The following is a 21,371-nucleotide window of genomic DNA, read 5'->3' as shown; positions in this document are numbered from 1 at the left end:
TATGAGACCGGCCTGGCCAGTCGATACGGTGAAACCCCATCTCTACTAAAAAAACAAAAATTAGCCTGGTGTGTCGCGCGTGCCTGTAATCCCAGCTACTCAGGAAGCGGAGGCAGGTGAATTGCTTGAACCTGGGAGGCGGAGTTAGCAGTGAGCTGAGATTGCACCACTGCACTCCAGTCGGGGCGACAGAGTAAAACTTTATCTCCCAAAAAAAAAAAAAATTATTTATATATATATATATAAAAAAATAAATAATAGGGAAGTCCTAGCACCAGATCACAGGGAATAAAACAACTAGGCCAGGTTATTTATTCCCCTGGTGTCCTCCCCGTAAGATCACCTTAGGCTGGCTGCATCCCTTGGCCAAAAGTCAAGGTAGCCCTCTTCATGTGACTTTGTCCTTCCAGGTGTCGGTAACCTCTGCCTTCCCTCAACCCTTCAAGCTGTACTATCCTTTGTAGTTTCTTTAAGCCCTACCACCTTTATAAATTTACCTTTATTAAATTCTCCTTGAGTTATTTTGAGTGTCCTGTGGCGTAAAACAGAATGCTACCCTGGTAGTAACTGATGAGATCAAGGAAGGTAAGCAGTTCAGTTTTCACTGTAAGTGCAATGAGACTTCATCAAAGGGTTTCAAGTAGAAGAATTGTCTGTTTTCGAACTCTCAATTTTGATTTCTCTTAGCTGCCTGTATAACGTAAATTTTCCAGTAATGTTTTTATCAAGAGACAAGGACGTCATGTTTTCTGAACTCTCATATTTTAAGAGTATTGTGTTTGTGGTTTTCATTTTTTCTTTTTTTTTAAGACAGGGTATTGCTCTGTCACCCAGGCTGGAATGCAATGGTGCCATCATGGCTCAATGCAGCCTTGAATTCCAGAGCTCAAATGATTCTCCCACCTCAGCCTCCTGAGTCGCTGGGACTCCAGGCATGTGCCACCATGCTTGGCTAATTTTTTAAATTTTTGTAGAGACAGGGTCTCACTGTGTTGTCCAGGCTGGTCTCAAACTCCTGGGCTCAAGTGATCCTCCTGCTTCAGCCTCCCAAAGTGTTGGAATTACAGGTGTGAGCCACTGAGCCCAGCCTGGTTTGCGTTCTTTTTAAAAATTTTTCCAATGGTCCACAGAATCCTCAATGGTTTTCATTCTTAAGTGACAACTGATTTGGTATAAAAATTCTTGAGTCACAGCTATATCCTCTCAAAAATCTACAGATGCTGTTTTACTACTCTATAATTCAGTGGCAGAAAAGACAGAGGTAAGCTTAATTTTTGCTTCCTTGTAGGTAACACATTTTTCAGGTGTCAATGCTTATAGAATTTACCCCTTTAATCTTATGATTCATATACTCTACTACAGTGTAGCTTACTGTGTCTTTTGACAATTTTGTTTTCTCCCGAAGGACTTTATAAAAGCTTAAGTTTTCATCAAAGAATACATCAAAGAATAATGTTTTTTGATGACTTCTCTGTTCCACTCTTTTTGGATTTCTTCCACAGGAACACTATGTAAATTCTTGTCTTTTTTTGGTCTCCTAGATCTAACATCACACTGTCCATTTACAGTTTTGATCTTTTTCCTCTGTGTTCTGTGGCAGCTTCTTGAACCTCTCTTCTGCATTACTGATTTTCTTCAATCAATTCTACTCCTCACTGCTTCAGTGAAGGGCTTAATGTTTGTGTTGCAATTTGTGTCCTGGCAAATTATTTTAACCTGCTCCCCTTATGGCTGACCTAATTGTCTACATAACACATTTAATTGTACTTTTTTTCTTGCCTTTTCTCTCTTTATGACTTTTGGAATTCCGAAAGCATCAGTTTCATCCTGCTGCAGATGCTGAGGTGCTCAAAATCAATTTAGTTCTTGTAGTACATCATTTTCAAAACTACCATCTTCCTTTGCATCTTCAGGATAATTAATACATTCAATAATTATTTGAGCACTCACTATGACACTTGCTGTTGTAGTGAGTGGTTTGGGATATATCAGAGAAAATTCTGGAATATTAGAATGTTCTGGAAAAACAGAGGGTAAAGGGATTGGATGGTGTACTCGGGGAGATTTTGAGAAAGTCATTCAAGAGAACTGTTCACGCAGTGGTTGAGGAGGAAGGGCTTTTCTGGCAGGAGAAACAGCAAGTCCAAGGCCTGGAGCTGGTTTGTCTGAGGAACAGCAAAGAGGCTGGTGTGGCTGCAGCACAGCAAAGAAGGCAAAGACAAGGGCAGAGGTCAGCAAGGTGACTTGGGGATGCATCACGAGACCCTGTAGGCCACTGAAAGAATTTTGGCTTTCACTCCGAGGAAGATGGGAAGCCATTGAAGAGTTTTGAGCAAAGCAATGGCATAATCTGATTACATTTTGAAAGAATTATTTTCACCATTCTGTTGAGAACAGACTCTGGGGAGAGGGGGAACAGTAGCCTGAGACCAGTTAGAAAGCTACTGCAGTATTCCAGGTGAGAGATGATGGTAGGAAAGGACCAGGTGGTCATGATGTAGGCAGTGCGAACTGGTCAGATTCTAAAGATATTTTAAAGGTAGCACCAGAGGATTTCCTGATGAATTAGAGGTGAGTTGAGAGAGAAATTATGAAGTCAGTATGACTCCACAGTTTTTGGTCTAAGTAATTGGAAGGATTCAGTTGCCATCAACTGAGATGGGGCAGAATGCATGTGGAGGAGGTCTATGAAAGAAGACTGGAATATGTTTGGGACATGCTAAACTTGAAATAATAAAGACATCAAAAAGAGTACTGGATGACTCCAAATTCAAGGGAAGTCAAGTGGGAGACAACAACTTGAGATTTGTCAGCACAAAGATGTGATTTCGAATGACACAATTAGGTAAGCTTTCTAAGGGAATGTGTGTAAAGACTGGACCAAGAGCTGAATCCTGGACACTCCGATATTAAGAGCTGAGGAGAACAGGAGGAACAACCATGAGGGCAAGAAGAAACAAAGCCCTGGAAGCACTTATGAAGGAGAAGAGAGTAATTAACTGCATCAAATGATGCTGCTGCACAGAGATCAGGGCTGACAATGGACCACTGGATCTAGCAATGCAGAGGTCACTGGTCACCTTCCCAAGAGTAAGTGTGGTGGAGTGTGGAGGGAAAATCTTGACTGAACTGTTTAGGAGAATAAACAAAAAAACTGGAAATAGCAAGTATACTGAAATCTTTCAAGGACTATTACTATAAAGAGGAGTAAAGATATGGAGTGGAGCCAGGTGTGGTGGCATGCACCTGTAATGCTAGCTACAAGTAAGACGGAGACAGGAGGAGTGCTTGAGCCCAGGAGTTCAAGGCTGCAATGAGCTATGATTGTGCCACTGTACTCCAGCTTGGGTGACAGAGTGAGACCCTGTCTCAAAAACAAGACAAAAAATTCCCTGTAGCCAGGCATGGTACTTTACTCCTATAATCCCAGCACTTTGGGAGGCCAAAGTGGGAGGACCACTTGAGCCCAGGAGTTCAAGACCAGCCTGGGCAACATAGTGAGAACCCGTCTCTAAAAACAAACAAACAAACAAACAAACAAAAACCCAGAGCCCATGATTTCAGCACCCATGTTATTTCTACTAGTCATATACTATTCTGCCTCTCTAAATTCTGCCACAGGAAAGTATATGTCAGGAAGAGGACAATTATCAAAAATGTATAGCAATGAGGGCTGGTTGCATTGGCTCATGCCTGTAATCCCATCTACTCGGGAGGCTGAGGCAGGAGGATCACTTGGGAGTTCAAGGCTGCAGTGGGCTATGATTGTGCCACTGCACTCCAGCTTACATGCTGGAGCGAGACCTTGCCTCTAAAAAAAAAAGAAAAGAAAAAAGAAAAAAATGTATGGATGTATAGATGTGTGTATGTATGTATCTATAGTGGAATGTGGCAGGGGGCTGGGGGGAAGTGGAGAAAAGAGATGGAGCTTTTTAAAGAAGACAGAGTATGTTGCTGGGAACGATTGGGAGGATGTTCTCTTTTCTGTGTTTTTTTTTTTTTTTTTTTTTTTTTTTAACGGAGTCTCAAGCTGTTGCCCAGGCTGGAGTGCAGTGGCGCGATCTCGGCTCACTGCAAGCTCCGCCTCCCGGAACCATTCTCCTGCCTCAGCCTCCTGAGTAGCTGGGACTACAGGCGCCCGCCACCCGCGCCCGGCTAATTTTTTGTATTTTTAGTAGAGACGGGGTTTCACTGTGGTTCTCTCCTGACCTTGTGATCCGCCCGCCTCGGCCTCCCAAAGTGCTGGGATTACAGGCTTGAGCCACCGCGCCCGGCCTTTTTCTGTGTTTTTACAATGTTACTCACAGGTCCATGTGCATCTTCTTAGACATCCTCAGATGAGATCTTGCCCAGTTACTCAAAAAATAGGGTAAATGCACCACCACTGACTGCTCAGTCTCTGCTTACTAGTCAGAATCCCTTCTTATACTGACAACTGAAAAGCAGGCCGATAGTCACAGCTCCTCAGCAATTTTTAGTGTGTGATGGGCACACTAAGTATGATTCTGTTGGATTCAGGTAGTATCTGATCTTCCTGCCCGGTTCTCTCATCTGTTGATGGTGGATTGTATTAAACACCATCATTCTCAGAGTGCACTTACCAGGCTGCTTCCCATCTCCATTTCTGACTACAGCACTTTATCTATCTCAGGGTACAATGTGCCTCCAATGTCATCTCCCCTCCCATGCCTTTTTGTAGTATTAAGACAATAAAGGCCTGATGTGGTGGCTCATACCTGTAATCGTAGCATTTTGGGACACTGAGGCAGAAGGATGGCAGTAGTCTAGGAATTTGAGACCAGCCTGGGTAACACAGTGAGACCCTGTCTATAAAAAAAATTAAAAACTTAGCTGGGCATGGTGGTGCATGCCTGTAGTCCCAGCCACTTGGGAGAACTGAGGTGGGAGGATGACTTGAGCCCAGGAGTTCAAGGCTGCCGTGAGTTGTGATCGCGCCACTGCACTTCAACCTGGGAGACAGAACAAGATCCTGTCTCAAAAACAAAAACAAAAAGACACAGTTTAGTGTGTGGATGGAGGGAGGCTAGAGAGAATGAACATTACTCTGGTTGCCTAAAGCACCAGGCAGCTGAGGGACAGGACCAGGTTTTCTGATTAGGGCATGTAAGTTTACAGACACTTACATGCCTTCCTCTCTTACACACTATTGACTGAGATAAAGACATTGCTATACTAAGTTAAAAATCACTGAGAAATTCCTCTTAGATTTCGTCAGTATCAGGCATAAGTTTTGGTGAAAGAATGCCTTTTCTTTTTCTTATTTTTCCTCCATTGCACTTTATTGGGAAAATAGGATAGATTAAATCAGGGGTGATTATCCAGATGTTATTATTAAATAAGCTATGCTTTGAAGTTAAGGCAACAGGTAACACATATTGAATAAGCCAAAGTGCTTAATTTTTGTTTTCTATGAAATAGTTTATTTCACTGTTCACTATGGAGGGGCTACAAATACATTTCTGATATTAACACAAAGGACTAAACTTTGCCAACACTGGTAAAAATGGTTATGAGGAATTGAGAAGCTAGGGAACAGGGCACATGACATTTACATTTACTCATCTCCCACTATACATCTCAAAACAAACATCAAAGGCACTTACCAAAGTGATTCAGTAAGGGAGCGTGGAATTTAAAATAATGACAGATACCCAAGACACAAAATAAACGGCTTGAGTTTTCTTATAGTTTGATTTCTAACATTTTACTGACTAAAATCTCTGCTAATTATGTAATCTACTTTGTGGCTTTAAAATATTTGATACTTTGATTTAAGACTACTTTAAATGAAAAGAACCTAATGGAATACCATAAAGCCAGAGTTTTTCCACACCCAATTACAGTAGAAGAGCACCACTATATCCAGGCAAAAGCGAAAGGCTCATGTTGCTTCTCCAGGGAGCACTATGGAGTCAGCTCTCACTGATATACTAACATGTGGCATCTCTGTGGCTTCATAGGCACATTCATTCAACACACATTTATCTAGCATCTGCCAAGGTACACAGCACTGTGCTGGGTGCTGGGGAGACAGAAACATGGTGTGGTGCTTACTTTCACAAGCTTACATTTATCCCCTGTAACTGGGTGGGTCATGCTTTCTTTTCAATTCCTACTGATTTGTTCCAAGAAGTTTCATGGAATAAAACAGGAGCCAGAATAAATGCATTTGTGTTCCCATCCCTAATTCTACTTGGTTTCCAGAAAAAGAAGTCAGAATAAGACTAACATCAGAGTATTAAAGAGGACCTAAACTCTACATCAATCTAAGGCATGATGTCATTTGTCTACAACATGGGAAAAAACAAGAAGTAGAGCACCTTTCAGCCCTTAGAATCCAGTGTCTTTCCACTGCTTTGTGGCAATTTCCTGCACAAATATAAGCCCTACACTACATTCTAAAACAAACTTGTAAATGCTTTCAAAGTGACTTATGCTCTTACTCTCAACTCACAGAAAAATGGAGTCCAATCACATTTCCATGTGAAAACACAAAATTAGGTTAACAGAACAATCATCCTTGACATAGTAATACTCTGACAATACAATTAAGGGGACATCTTCTATTGGCATTTGTTCTTGACATGGAAAAACAATTTCTTGCATATTTTCTAATCATAGTGTATATACAGATTACAGAGTCAATGTGGGCAATGATGCTGACAAGGCATCAAGCCTGTTTTAGAGTATACCGGCAATGAGAGATTTCAATTTCTTTATATTATATTCCTGCCTTCTCAGTCTGTACACGTATTATCATTTACAGGATACCCACATACTATACAGAATTGAAAGATGCCACTTTTTGCTATCAAAAGTGCTGAAGTTATAATTTTCTAATACAGAGTACTGAAATGCACAGAAAGACTAAAATAGGCAATCTATAGGAGGGCTAACAAAGTATTTCTATATCTCATGTGTATTAATTACCCTTCCTCCATCTTATATAATATTCCATCTTTAATAGTGAACTTTCATCTAATTAAGAAATCCCCCAGTTTATAAAATCTGAGAGCAATTTCCAGTGAACTTTGTCAGGATAGAGGAACCAAACGACCACAGGTATTACTGAGTTATAAGAAGGAGTAACTAATTATCAGTATTATAACAACAAAATTGCTGCAAGGCAATAGGCTTCTGTAATTAAACATAAACCACAAGGGTATGGATTCAGGCATGAAAATAGTGACGTGATTTCACTGAGAATCAACTAGTATTTGCAAAGCTACTTGAATTTTTCTGTTGATCTTCACTTGTTGTTAAATAATGATAGTTTTGATGATGGTAAAACTTCATTTTTCAAGTGCAGGATGATCTGAGCTGAATGAGAAAAACAGTAATTAAGGGAGGTAATGAAGGTAGGCCTGGCATCAGTTTGAACAATGTATTTTTTCTTCTGTTTTTGATCATAAGAGGGCTTACATCTCTGAGGTTACCACAATAAAGTCATAACCATGCCAGCCATTTTAAAAGGATTTCAGGATTAATCAAGACCAAGAAAGATGAAATGACAAACTACAAACCAAGCCATCACTACTACAAAGTTCCATGAGTGATATGTCTGTTACCCATATCCCAGGTAACAATATGTTTAAATTACAAAGACAGTGACATATATATTGTCAAATAAATATTACTTTTACTTATTTAAACTTTAAAAAATTTATAATTTTACTTTTTGTAATTTATTTAAAAGTGGCATACTTTATTAAAAGAAACACTGGAAATATGGATGCTTTTTGAGAAGTAATCTTCATCTTCACTTGTAGATATTATGGAGGAACTGGATTTCTACATCAACTAATGGAAAATTAAAACTTACAAGCCTAGTTCCAATTCAAATAAAGAACATACATACAAATGTTAGGACTGATTCTGTCCATTCAGTTAAGATATTTCCATTTCTGAATTATTAGCTACTGAAATTCTAAAAATGCTCATTTTTCTGGGTATCTTGTTAAAAGATTTATTAGCAGTTCAGATGCTGTTTACATTGACATTTACAAAGAGCATAGAGACCAGAGACAATATGCTATAGTATGTAAGACCTTTATCTCCTCCTTAATGCTCTAAGCAAACTATAAAGTTTAGAAATTCTATTTAGATCTTCTTAGATAACTTGCAGGTGTCTTGAGTGTCTCAGTCTGCTTTTTCTCTTCAAATTTCTTTCCATTCTAAATAACATTTTTTGCCTCCTAGTAATAATCCTGTAGAATTTTAAAAACAAACAAAAAACAAAACACCAAACCCAGATTCTATGCTTTATTCATTTCGCATTAAGATGACCAAAGAAATAAAACTTAAATAAAATAAACATAAAATCATTTTTCCCTATTTAAATACTGGTAATTTCTATTAACCCTATTTTTAATTTAGGGAGTTTTATATTCATATTCTCAAGATATCCAGTGCACAAGTTTCTGCAGAATCACTAATTTTATTATAAAGCTTCCTCTCCCCACACCTTAGGGGACAATATATTTTCACTCTGACTTGTTTAAAAGACACAAGGAGGTTGGCATATTTTAAAGTTAACACATTTTTTTATTATAAAAACAGGCTTAGGTTAATGGTCACTCTCTAGCATCTGGTTACTGACTGACTGATTATCCTGTATATATATATATATATATACACCTAGGTTCCTGACTTTCTACTACTCATTATTGTTGGCTGATGCAAAACTTGATTGTGCAACATACATCTCCTCAAGGATGAACGGGAAATGCAAAGATATAAAATTCAAAGTATTAATAGATGGTTTTGCTACTTTTCATACTTTTGGTAAATGAGATAGTTGGAAGTTAGAGGCTATTAACTAAAATAAAATTAAGGAGGAAGTTACCTGTGAATTTCATTTACTCACATTAGGACTGCCTCGTCTCTCTTTATTGGAGTTTAACTGAAAACAGACTGGACCATGACTGGCAGCTATATATTGGTCATTTTCAAATACTCCAATGACACTCTTCAATAACTTTATTATGTCCAGTTTTATGGTGCCATACTGTTTTTTCACACTGTTTAAAAATTTCCATTTCCATAATCCAAACGCCAAAACAATTACGACACATTTTCTTACACAGTCAAAAATATATTTACTGGAATGTTTTTAGTTATAGCTGAAGGCAACAACATTTACAACATTTAGCTTTTGTTACACCTATAAATATGGAAATTGCTTGCAAAACAACTGTAATATGAAAAGAATGATATTTCTGCAAATATTGACAGAATGGTTATGCATCTCTTTCAGCATATAATTTGGTACTCTACACAGGTTTCCTGACCCCCAGCATGACCCACTCCCTATTGCAATAATGCAAGTCCTTATGCCATTAAATTACTAGTATGAAATATTATCATCAGTGTTTTTTTTTTTTTTTTTTTTTTTTTGAGACGGAGTCTCGCTCTGTTGCCCAGGCTGGAGTGCAGTGGCGCGATCTCGGCTCACTGCAAGCTCCGCCTCCTGGGTTTACGCCATTCTCCTGCCTCAGCCTCCTGAGTAGCTGGGACTACAGGCGCCCGCCACCGCGCCCGGCTAATTTTTTGTATTTTTAGTAGAGACGGGGTTTCACCGTGGTCTCGATCTCCTGACCTTGTGATCCGCCCGCCTCGGCCTCCCAAAGTGCTGGGATTACAGGCGTGAGCCACCGCGCCCGGCATCAGTGTTTAACTATATACACAAATAATGAACTGGCAAGTATCTCGTTTCAAATTAGATCCTTGAAATATGGAAAAATAGAGGCTAGTTCTCTTTGCCTTAAACATAATTATTAAAAGAACATTTTGTTAGAAGGGGAGAAGATAATTGGACATTCTCAACGTTCCAATTTGAAGTGATACTTGCCTCTTAGTTTCTTGAAAAAGAAGTTTTGAAAGTTATATACACAAAGGTTTCATTTAAATTATGCAGCAATCTTTTATTACTGTCCCAGATCTTGTTTAATGAAGATCTCTGTCATCAAATCAAGTACGGTATTTCATGACTATAAGAACTGTAAGAGAAAACATGAAAAAAGCAATATATCAACATCATATATATATGCCATGTTTGAAGCAATATTCCTAAATGTAGTTGTGTCTACTTTTAGAAATGGGTAATGAGGATTGACTGAACTTTTATCTGAGGTAATAAATAATAAATGGGAAAGGAGAAGCAAAAAAATCATAAAACAACCTAAATGTCTAACATTGGCATCTTAAGTAAATAATGGCATAGCCATAGCTTGTATCTGCTGTTAAAATATTACTAAAAATTTTGATAACCTGGGAAAATATTCACAATATATTTATTAGAAAGTATATATAATATAGTCTTAGTTTTTTAAAAAAAATGCTTGTATATTAATAGGAAAAGAGAAGTATATATAATAGTTATATTTGTAGTAGTAGCTATCTCTGTGTTGTAGTTGTAGATTATAGTTGAATTTTTCTTTTTGTTTTTAATATTTCACATTTTCCAATTGCCCACCATATATACATGATTAAGTCTTGGTTTTTGAGGTAGTTATTTTCTATAAGGTCACTACAAACACGAAATTAGTGAATACTGAACCACTACTGCTAGGGAAGATACAAGGTTAAGTTCCTGTGAGTCTCTGGCTACTAGATTTTTGTCAATCAATACATAACCTTGTTTTATATGTGTTTCTGTTTAAAGACATTTTATTTAATACGTATGATTGATTCAGTAACACTGAGCTCAAGGCCAGCAGCACTATAACTCATGCCTGAACAAAGTCTGCCTACTGTGTATTTTCTCCAGGAAGACACATCACAGCTCGCTTGTACTGAGCAACACTAGAGAGCACTTCAGCACTACGCACGGGGCTGTTTTAAACAGTGAAATCACCAATGAAAAGCACGGCAATGCAGAAAATGTGGTACTAAATAGACTACAAAAAGAACATGTTTATGTTATGAGTGCTGAAATAAAAAGGCAGAAATGGCTTTGTTTAACCTCAGCTAGGGATGTGTGGGTTGGGGGACTTAAATTTTTTGTTACTCTGAACATGTTTGTAAATGACTGTGAAAGCACCATGAGTACTGATTTTGGGGTTACAAATAATTTTACCTGGTAAGTGGATTTGCAAACACAGAATCTATGAATAATGAGGATTGACTGTATTTCTTTGTAATAAAACATTTTTTTTCTGTTTAAAAAAATAACAGCATAATAGAATTTTTCAAATGATTATTTTTAGATACTTTCCAAATCTTCATAAAACCTCTGTAACCACAGGTAGAGAGGCCTTGAAGAAAAAGAGATATTTAAAATGATCTGATTTTCAAAAGAATATTAAGGGGAAAAGGAAGGGAAGGAGTCATGCTTTAATGATAGAAATTATGCTCAACTACAGAACAAAACAAAAACCAAACAAAAATCATCTGGAGAATGCATTTGGATGTATCCTTCCAAAACAATATTACAAGATGCAAACTGCCATTCCTGAGAGTTAATAATAAATAGAAGAACATGAGTATTTTAGACCTTAGTGTAACAGGAACCAGATTTGGCCTGGAACAAATCACTTAGCCCTGGATTTGGGGGTAAGGGTTGGGGGCAGAACAGGAGTTCCCTTTGAGAATCTGATAAAAGATATAGACTCTCTATAAAAATGTACATATACATAGTCACAAAAAATTTTACATATTACTTAAGAGCATTTTCAGAGATCTATAGATTCTAAGAGCTCCTGAGACAGGTCAGAAGTCATTACTCAATCCTGACTTCAGACATGCTAGGTCAACTGAAAATAAAAAGGGAATTAAAATGAACTCTAAAACAAATGATACCCTATGAAGTAATAATCCAATAAATACTTACTGATAATCACTAGCAAAAGGATAGCAGCAACCAAAGCCATGATGGCTTTTATCTACAACACACAAAAGGCCATATAAAGATATTAATATTTGACTCGTTAATAAAGTCAAGACTATTTGTTGTTCTATTTACTGCATCATACTAAATCATCTCAATAAATAGGCACATTTCTTGAAATGTCTTCAAATTTTTGCCATATGAATTTGCTGGCTATTTTTCATTCTTTGGGAAACAATCAGAATTCCCCAAATTTGAGGTGTTTTTCTTTACTGGATTTTGTTGGTCAAAAGCTGTACTGCAGAGAAAACAGTAACAATCAAAGCCTTCATGGGCTTGAACCGCTATGATTTGATGCGCTTATTACTAATGTGAGACCAGAGAAAACATACAGTATTTTAGCAACTCTGTTCAAGTGTCAAGATACGATGAATAACATAGGCCATGCAATTCAAATGGTTCAATACATATAAAGTAGCAGTTTATAGCAGTTTTTTTCAAAGTAAATGAGAATTCTGTTAGTTTTTTCTCCCCTTACTTTCTTCTTGGCATTTTTATCTCCATTTTGAGGCATATATTTTAGATTATTTATGAATAGCCTCATTTAATAAGCAACTTTGCCTAAGAGCATTCTGTGTCAGTTTTGTAGTTAAGAAACCTTAAGGTCAATTCTTGGTCAGCTCCTTAATATGTTATAACAAAGTGACCCAGAGAATATATGGAAGATTTGTAATTTGGATACCAGTGCCTATTACAATTATTATGGTAACAAAAAAATGTAGACAGAGAATCAGAATGGATTGGAGATAGGAGCTGTATTTTTAGTAGGTGTCTGGGTCCACATTATACGATAAACTAAAGTACTTTAATCCATTTTTATTAATCTGAAACATTTCTAAAATAATTTGGAATTTCTACAGTAGTTTTTCAACCTTACCTAAAATGTACATTAATTTGCCGTTAAATGTGTGTTCGGCTTTACTTAAGATTTGAATGAGAACATCAATATCAATTTAAAAACACCTCAATGAATAGTTTTCTTCCTTGGGTTTCTAACACTGGGCAGAAAATGTTTACAATTGCAAATGGCAGTATTGTATTCATGCAAGTCCAAAGCTCATGAACAAAAATCTGTGTGGCATTAAACATATAAGAGCTTCACGACCCCCCAGATACATTAAAAGGTGTTAGCGATTCTCTTTCCCCACCCATGGATAATTTTATTAATTCATTTATTTTTAAAGCCAGGTATATTGAGATACACTTTACACAGAATAAAACTTATCCTCTAAAAGTACTTTTGATAGGTTTTGACAAATATATCCAGCTGTTAATAGGCATGAGCACCATCAAATATAGGACATTTCCACCACCACCCTCAACAAGTTTCCTCATGACCTGTTGTCAGTCTCCAACCGCACCACATTCCCCTTAGCCACTGGAAACTCCTGATCTGTATTCTGCCCTTATATCCTTTTTCTTAAAACCCTTCTGAAATTACTCATTATGGAAGTCAATCTAGAAAATGGCAGGCACAGGGAGGCTGCCCCAGATGAATAGTAGCACAATGAAGTATTAATGGGGTACAGTAAAATTGAAGGAAGCATTAGAAAATAATAAATGAAGAATACTTGCTACTGTAAATGGTCTTTGTTATGTTATGGAACAATGGTTTTCATTACATGGTCAATGCTATTCATGGTCTCCAGAGGTCCTCAAGGTGATGACTATTTAAAAATATAACTCAATGTTTTTTCCTCCTCAAAAGCACACTATTCCTCTGGCCCAAACCCCATAAAGTACAAAGCAAACATTTTTAGAAATGGTTAAAAAAAAAGTTAGGCAAAATGTTCATTATGACCATCTTTTTTGTGGATACATGAATGGGGTACATGAGTTTGGGGGGAGAGAAGGGGTGAATGGTTCATAGACCTTTTGTTTTTCCAAATTAGCCCATAGAATAGAAAATTTCTATAGATATAGAAACTTTAGGCCAGGTGTGGTGGCTCATGCCTGTAATCCAGCACTTTGGGAGGCTGAGGTGGGCAGATTGTTTGAGGCCAGAAGTTCAAGACCAGCCTGGCCAACACAGTGAAACCCCGTCTCTACTAAAAATACAAAAATTAGCCAGGTGTGGTGGCACATGTCTGTAATCCCAGCTACTCGGGAGGCCAAGGCAGGAGAATTGCTTGAACCTGGGCTACTTGTGAGGCTGAGGCATGAGAATCACTTGAACCTGGGAGGCAGAAGTTGCAGTGAGCCGAGATTGCGCCACTGCATTCCAGCTTGGGAGACACATCAAGACTGCCTCAAAAAAAAAAAAAAAAAAAAAAAAAAAAAAAAGAAAAAGAAAAAGACTTTAAAGAAAATAAATTCATTCTTTAAAGAATAAAGTAATTTTGAATAGAAAATTTAAATTCTGAACAAGGGGAGAAATGAAACAGTTTGTTTCTTTCCTCAGTTCCACTTCTGAAAGTAGGACAATTCAATAGGTAGACAGATAAAAATAAATAAATCTAAGGTAACTCTTGGAAAAAATCCTTAGCATATGGCTAAGTCAGGTTTAGAAAGTTACTGCTGGCTGGCACAGTAGCTCATGCCTGTAATTTCAGCACTTTGGGAGGTCGAGGCAGGCGGATCACCTGAGGTCGGGAGTTCGAGACCAGCTTGATCAACATGGAGAAACCCCGTCTCTACTAAAAAAACAAAAAACAACAACAACAAAAAAACCCAAAATTAGCCAGATGTGGTGGTGCAGGCCTGTTAATCCAAGCTACTCGGGAGGCTGAGGCAGGAGAATCGCTTGAACCCTGGAGGTGGAGATTACACTCCAGCCTGGGCAACAAGAGCAAAACTCTATCTCAAAAAAAAAAATAAAGAAAGAAAGAAAAGAAAGTTATTGCTAAACTTGAAAATGAGAGACTAAAAACAGTTCTTGTCTAAATTTTTAACAAAGCCAAAAATTATACCTAGAATCAGAAAAAAAGATTTGCTTATATAACATGAAAAACATTTTCTGTTAATGATTAGTAGCCACAGTTGATTTAAGAAGTAAATGTATTTCTATACAATGTTTTGGAGGAGTATATAAGTATGTAGTAATTCTCAATGTTTTCCTTGTTAAAAATGTTAAAAATTTCCTTTACTTTTTATTTTTCTGGAATAATGAGGGAAGTGGAGTTTTTTCTTAACTCCATTTGCCTTAACAGATTCGGATATGTAAGCTGCTGTTATTATTTCCCCTTTCAACTAAAAGTCGTATTTTTCTCTAGCTCTCACTTTATTTTTTTGATATCTCTATATAATGCTAGAGGTTGCTCAAAAAAGTACTAACAGTAAATTTCAAGAAAAAAAATGTATATTTGTTACAAGTTAATAAGTCTAGAGGTAGCCAAATATTAATAAAATGTGGATTACTCTCATGAAAAAAAATCTATGAAAACATCCTTTTAGGCATACTGATTTATTTAGTTATCCCTATCCCAAAAGCAATTAAGTTAACAAGTATTTACTGAATTTCTACCATGTCTCAGGACAGTTATAGGCCCTGTTCTCACAGATGTTATGCTCTAGAGGCCCTTTTTCCTTCATGTGTTTGAATACCACTTCAGATGCTGACCAATCTATCCAGGAGCTTCTGATTTACTTACTTTGCATCCGCGCCACCACATTTGCCTTCGAAGTTGTTTGGATCTGTTGCTAAAAGCTGTTGCATTATCCGATAAGCTTTCTATATCACATAGAGGATGGAGAGAAGGATTAAACGACATAACAGGATTCTTTTATCTAGTCACACAAAGATAAGAAAATATTAATTTCTACTTCTGCAAATTTATTCCCTTTTAAGCATGAAAACAACATTCTCCCTTTTTTCCACCCACAAACTCTGGCATTCTACATTATAAAAAAAACAAAAACAAAAAGTAAAAAACAGTTTGCAGATCAGTTTGCTCAATCCTTTTTTATTATAAAATTAAGAAAAGTCTTTTTAGGGCCTTAATGCTTATAAATAAGCTTAGGAATTCTAATAAGAAAATACTCTTTAAAAATTCAAACACTTGGCACACCTCTAGAAAAAAAATTACACGTAGAGAAGTTAGCTTTTTAGAAGATATCAAAAGTGACTGATTTTAAAGGAAAACAATATACATTTTAAAAGTGACTAAGCGAGGTTGTCTTTTTTTTAAGTCTGTCAAAGATTAATCAGGTATTCAGCCATTCACCATTCAAACAATATTTGAGTGCCAAGTACATGCCAGGTATGGGTATATAGGTTATAGGTGTAATGACTGAAAGTAAAGAAAGGTGACTAAGTTACCAAATGAAACATAAAATAAAAATAGCAGATAAGTTTGAAACAAGTGTTGAAAAGTGAGTAGGTCTTTCGGCCCTGAGATCGTGAGAAACACAAAGTTCATCAACAACAAAGTGCAAAAGAAAAAACAGCTCTACTCTTCACTCTTCAACAATGAAATTTTAAATTCTTCATTCTCCACTGAACAATTAAAAAATAATGTAACAATAAGATGACTCAAAGTAAAGGAGTTAAAATTAAACCATTAAAATCATACACTTAAGAACCAAATACCAGTTTCCTAAGCCAAGATTTGTAAATGCTGGCTAGATAAGTAGAAGAAAAAAACTAGCAAACAGATTAGTAATATCAAGAAATACATGAAGATCTGTACCTGATTTGTCCTGTAGTTCATCTAGTCTCTCCCCTCTCTCAATTACCTTTGTAATATTTTCTTGCATGACATCAATAACTTCATCCACTTGATTCTGAACACTAGTTTAAAAAAGTTAAACAATTATCCTTCTTTTGAGAATATTTACAATTTCTGAAATTTCATTAGACATAATAAAGAACAGCAAATTCTCGGAGAATTATTCAACTATTAAATTTAAATTTAGGACTTTATAGCAATGTTCTTCCATTTGTGGGCTTCAGTATTCAGATAATGAAAGACAATTTGATATAAATTAAAGTAATATTTAAAGATAGCTTACTTTTAGCCCTGCTTCTGACTTGCAACCCATAAGCAAGTTAAATGTACTGTCAGCATGCTCATTAAGTGCAGAATTTAAACCGCTTCACTAAAAATAATCAGGTTTTCTTTTCAACAGGCTATTGAGGCAGCACAGACACCGCTGCACCCTACTTTTGCTATATATTTCATACACGAAGGCTAACAAAGGAGGTATGTTAACATACTTTTTAACATACCTTTTGCTCAGGTACGGTAAAGGCTTATGAAACATTCCTAGTTTCCAGAATGGAAATGTAGGGCATATTCTAAGAGATACTGATGCTCAATGGGTAGAATTCTTCACTGCTCATCAGATTTTTCTTAAACAGGGTATAAGATAACTGGAGACACCTGGGAATATTTTGAAGAACCCACCAGGAAGCAAAAAGGAAAAAATTGTTTTCTGTTTTTCGATTGTTTGTTCATCCTTTGTATTAGATGATGGGGGTCTGTTTCAACCAAATTTCAGGCTGTTCAGTAAAGACTTAACCTAAACTTAAAATTGTAATAACTGTCTTCAGCTATCCACTCTCATTCAGGAGTTAACTCCAGAGTACACAAACATGGACATGTTTAATCATTTTAAGTGTCTTATTCTCCTCTGTGGCTCTAACCACAAGACAAAAAGTTACCTTAAATTACTTTATGAAATAAGTCACAACAATGAAATATTTAAAAGGAGAAATAAAGCAAATCCATGGTCCTCACAACTAAACACTGTTTAAAGTGCACTGGATTACTTACTGCAGACATGTGCTGCATAACATTTTGGTCAATGATAAAGCACATTTACAACAGTGGTCCTATAAGTTATAATACCATATGTTTACTGCATGTTTTCTACATTTAGATAAGTTTAGACACACAGATACTTACCATTGTGTTATAATTACCTGCAGTATTGAGTGCAGTCACACGCTGTATGGCTTTGTAGCCTAGGAGCTACAGGCCATACCATATAACCGAGGTGTGTAGTAGACTACACTCTGTAGGTTTGTGTAAGTACTCTATGATGTTCACACAATGAAACTGCCTAATGATGCATGTCTCCAAACGTAGCCTGTCATTAAGGGTCCATGACGGTTATAAACATTAAATGTATAAATATTTAAATAAATGAAGATATGCAATTGCGTTTCTAGTTGGAAAAGGAAGAAGTGCGTAGGGGGCTTTAACAATTTTTTACAATACACAGATATGGTCTCCGCCCTCTACCCCACACAAGTCCCCAAACTAATGTAGTAAGTGAGGAGTGAGGCACGGTCATGTTTAATTTTGAAAGAGTTCTATCCTTTCCGATCACTGAGCTAGTTCTTTAAAAAATTTGCTATAAAAACAAAATGAAGGCCCATTTAGACATAGGTGGATTCAGAAGTACTCTCAGATTCAAGTAGCAATTACTAAGCTTGATGACAGTAACCTCCATCCCAGGTTAAAAGCATTATGTACACCCACTGATTACCCACACATAAACTTCAAGATTTTTCACAGCATCCCAGAGTTCTGTGCTTCCCACATATTATTCCACTGGAGGATACAAGACTGAAGCTCAACCAAGTTGGGCATGCAGAGTTCTCTTCTGTCCAAACAGATCTGAAAGAACCCCTAAGTCTCTAAGACATCTTGTTGCAACTCCCAGTCCCCTAAGTAGAGAGTTGAAGGTGTTCATCTTATTTAAGAACAATGGCACAAATACACAACTAATTAATTTCTTCAACAAATAATGAGAACCTACTACGTACTGTTTTAGGTACTGAGGAAGTAACATTGAACAAAATAGACAAGTAATCCCAGCCCTTACGGAACATATGTTCGAACGTACATTGAATGCACTGTATTAACCTTATAGCTGTGAAACAGCATGCTCTACCCCATTACTCTATCTTATTTATAGCATGTAAGCAAATATAAAGTGATAGTAATTGTACCTATTTACTTATTTACATGCTTATTTTCTGCCTCTCCCCACCAGAAGGTAAGCTCAATGAATGCAGTGACCTTGCCTATTTTGTTCACTTTTGTAAGTCCAGTACCTATAGTCGTGCATGGGGCACAGTGGCCATTCAACAAATATTTGCTGAATAAATGAACAATTTGAGTATAAATCCTATAAAGCATATCCAGCTACTTGAGGGGGAGATATAAAGCAGTGAGTGTAGAGACCTCCATTTAACTACAAACAAAAGTAAAGCTACTGTTCATCAAGGATCAATTTTGAAATTCCCAGCTAGTTTTTTTTGTCATATGCAAATGATGATAATTAATGGCTTAAAGTAGGGTGCTATGGCAGGACAGGAATGGACAAAATGTACTAAGGCTCCTACACATGATCAAATTATAGCTATTATGGATATTAATATACATATACTATATATACTTTTAGACGAGATTGGGTACGTTCAGGGTGGTATGGCTGTAGACATTATATATACTTTTAAAATGAAAACAAAAAGCTAATAAAATAGTTATGGTCCCAGAATCTCTTTAAGGCCAGGCCTGGTGATTCATGCCTGTAATCTCAACACTTCCGCAAGGCGGATGGATCCACTGAGCCTGGGAGTTTGAGACCAGACTAGGCAACACAGTGAGGCCCCGTCTTTACAAAAAGATTTAAAAATAAGCTGGTTATGGTGGCATGTGCCTGTGGTCCCAGCCACTTGGGAGGCTGGGGTGGGCGATTTCCTTGAGTCCAGGAGGTTGAGGTGCAGTGAACTGTGACTGCACCACTGCATTTCAGCCTGAGCAACAGAGTGAGACCTGTCTCAAAGGAAACAAACAAACAAACAAACAAAAAACCCCAACAAAACCCTTTAAGGATAACATTCCATGGATATAGGCAGATTATGGGACAGACCCATAAGAATCCAGATTCTTACTAGAGTATCATAAACCTACAAGTATTCCCTCAACAACATGGCACACATGTAATAAATCACTATTGATAATGGAAACCCCAAATATTTTAATTTTTCTGCTACATGATTCGTGAGTTATTGCTGCTTTGTCCTTCACACATTACTATCTGCTGGTGTAACACTCTGAATCCAGCTACTGTGTAACCTTCACTCAATGATGAAAAATCTCATGACTGTTTTCTGTGTGTCAGGGTATTTCCCCACCCAGAACACAATTTTTGTAGAATAAAGAAAATGATCTACTTATTTACTTTAATATGGAGATAGTTTGGTTTACAAAGCAAGTGATAACATACTTCCCCACGATCTTTTACATTTTCACAATAGTTATAGTCCTTCGATTTCTATTTGTATTTCACACTGGTCTTGTCCCCATTGTTATACTACAAATGCCTTAAAAACAGAGACTGACCCACTTATCCCTTTATTTCCCAGGTCATGTGAAATGTGGTTGGTACAAGGTAAGCATTTAACAAACATTTTCAAATCTGAGTTAAATATATCATTCACTCAAAAAACATTTATTAAAAAGTTATGGCTAGGTGTGGTGGCTCAGGGCTATAATCCCAGCACTTCAGGAGGCTGAGGCGGGAGGATCACTTGAGCCCAGGAGTTTGAGACGCCTTGCCAACATGTCAAAACCCTGTCTCTACAAAAAATACAAAATTAGCTGAGCATTGTGGTATGTGCCTGTAGTCTCAGCTACTCAGGAAGCTGAGGTGGGAGGATCCTCCTCCGGGAGGTGGAGGTTGCAGTGAGCCAAGATTGTACTATTGCACTCCAGCCTGGGTGACAAGACTGAGAACGTGTGTCTAAGAATAAAAAAAAGTTGTTATTATGCTATTCATCAAGGTTACCATCATGAAGGTTATGAGCCTGGTATTTAGAAAGATTATATTCCAGTAGGGAAAACTGATATCCATGATTATACTACCATGTGTTAAGGGATATAATGGAAGGAAGCCCACAGTATCTGACATGTAGCCTAGATGAATTCAGCCTGGACCAGAGACGACATCAAGACCCCTGTGCTGAGTTTTGAGGAGTCAAGAGTTAATCAGGGAGAGTAAAAGAGGCAGTGGATGGTGAGAAGGTTCTAGGATAAGGAGATATATGTAAGAGGAGGCAATATTTTAAGAACTAGGAGATTAACTTGATGTGAGTGAAGGAATTGGGAAAAGACTAGATAACTCCTAGATTTATAATTTGAGCAATTAAGTGGTAGTAGACGATGGCTATGAACTAAAATAAAAAATTAAGAATGCAAAGGAAAAGGTAATTTGTGAAGGAAGGGTGGAGATTTTTATATCATGGCCAGTCAAAGGCGATTCATATGAGATAATAAAAGACATGAGAGAGAACATAATGAGGAAAAGACATTTTCAATACTGTTTTCTATCCTTTTAGGAGTCTGAGAGCACCTGTGTTTCTGAAATGGCTCTATTCTAATTACCGACAGAGAAGCTGTAAGGTATAGTGTAGAACCCCTGGGTTCTGTATTCAGACAAACCTGGGTTTGCAGTACAACTTTATCACTTACTACGTATGTGACTTTGGAATTCACCTTGCAAGTCTGTT

At 37.1% G+C, this 21,371-nt stretch overlaps 1 protein-coding gene across 5 annotated transcripts in view; it reads right to left on the bottom strand.

The window, feature by feature from the left end:
• Positions 1 to 5,414: 5,414 nt before the first annotated feature.
• The window catches only part of VAMP4 (vesicle associated membrane protein 4), a 43,115-nt gene continuing 27,158 nt past the window's right edge, over positions 5,415 to 21,371 (bottom strand). For 4 of the 5 annotated variants that reach the window (XM_050768052.1, XM_050768072.1, XM_050768066.1 and 1 more), the window contains 4 exons: positions 16,537 to 16,637; positions 15,499 to 15,578; positions 11,852 to 11,903; positions 5,415 to 10,019 (listed from right to left, as the gene is read on the bottom strand). In XM_050768052.1, the coding sequence (XP_050624009.1) occupies positions 9,991 to 10,019; positions 11,852 to 11,903; positions 15,499 to 15,578; positions 16,537 to 16,637 (262 nt within the window). In that variant the 3' untranslated portion in view covers positions 5,415 to 9,990. The remainder of the gene's footprint in view (positions 10,020 to 11,851; positions 11,904 to 15,498; positions 15,579 to 16,536; positions 16,638 to 21,371) is intronic. The other variant, XR_007721301.1, reaches the window with a different exon arrangement.

Source organism: Macaca thibetana, chromosome 1 (assembly GCF_024542745.1).
Source record: "Macaca thibetana thibetana isolate TM-01 chromosome 1, ASM2454274v1, whole genome shotgun sequence".
NCBI classification, from domain to species: Eukaryota; Metazoa; Chordata; class Mammalia; order Primates; family Cercopithecidae; genus Macaca; species Macaca thibetana.
Note: the sequence above shows the minus strand (reverse complement) of the source record. Positions and strands in the feature narration are given on the sequence as shown.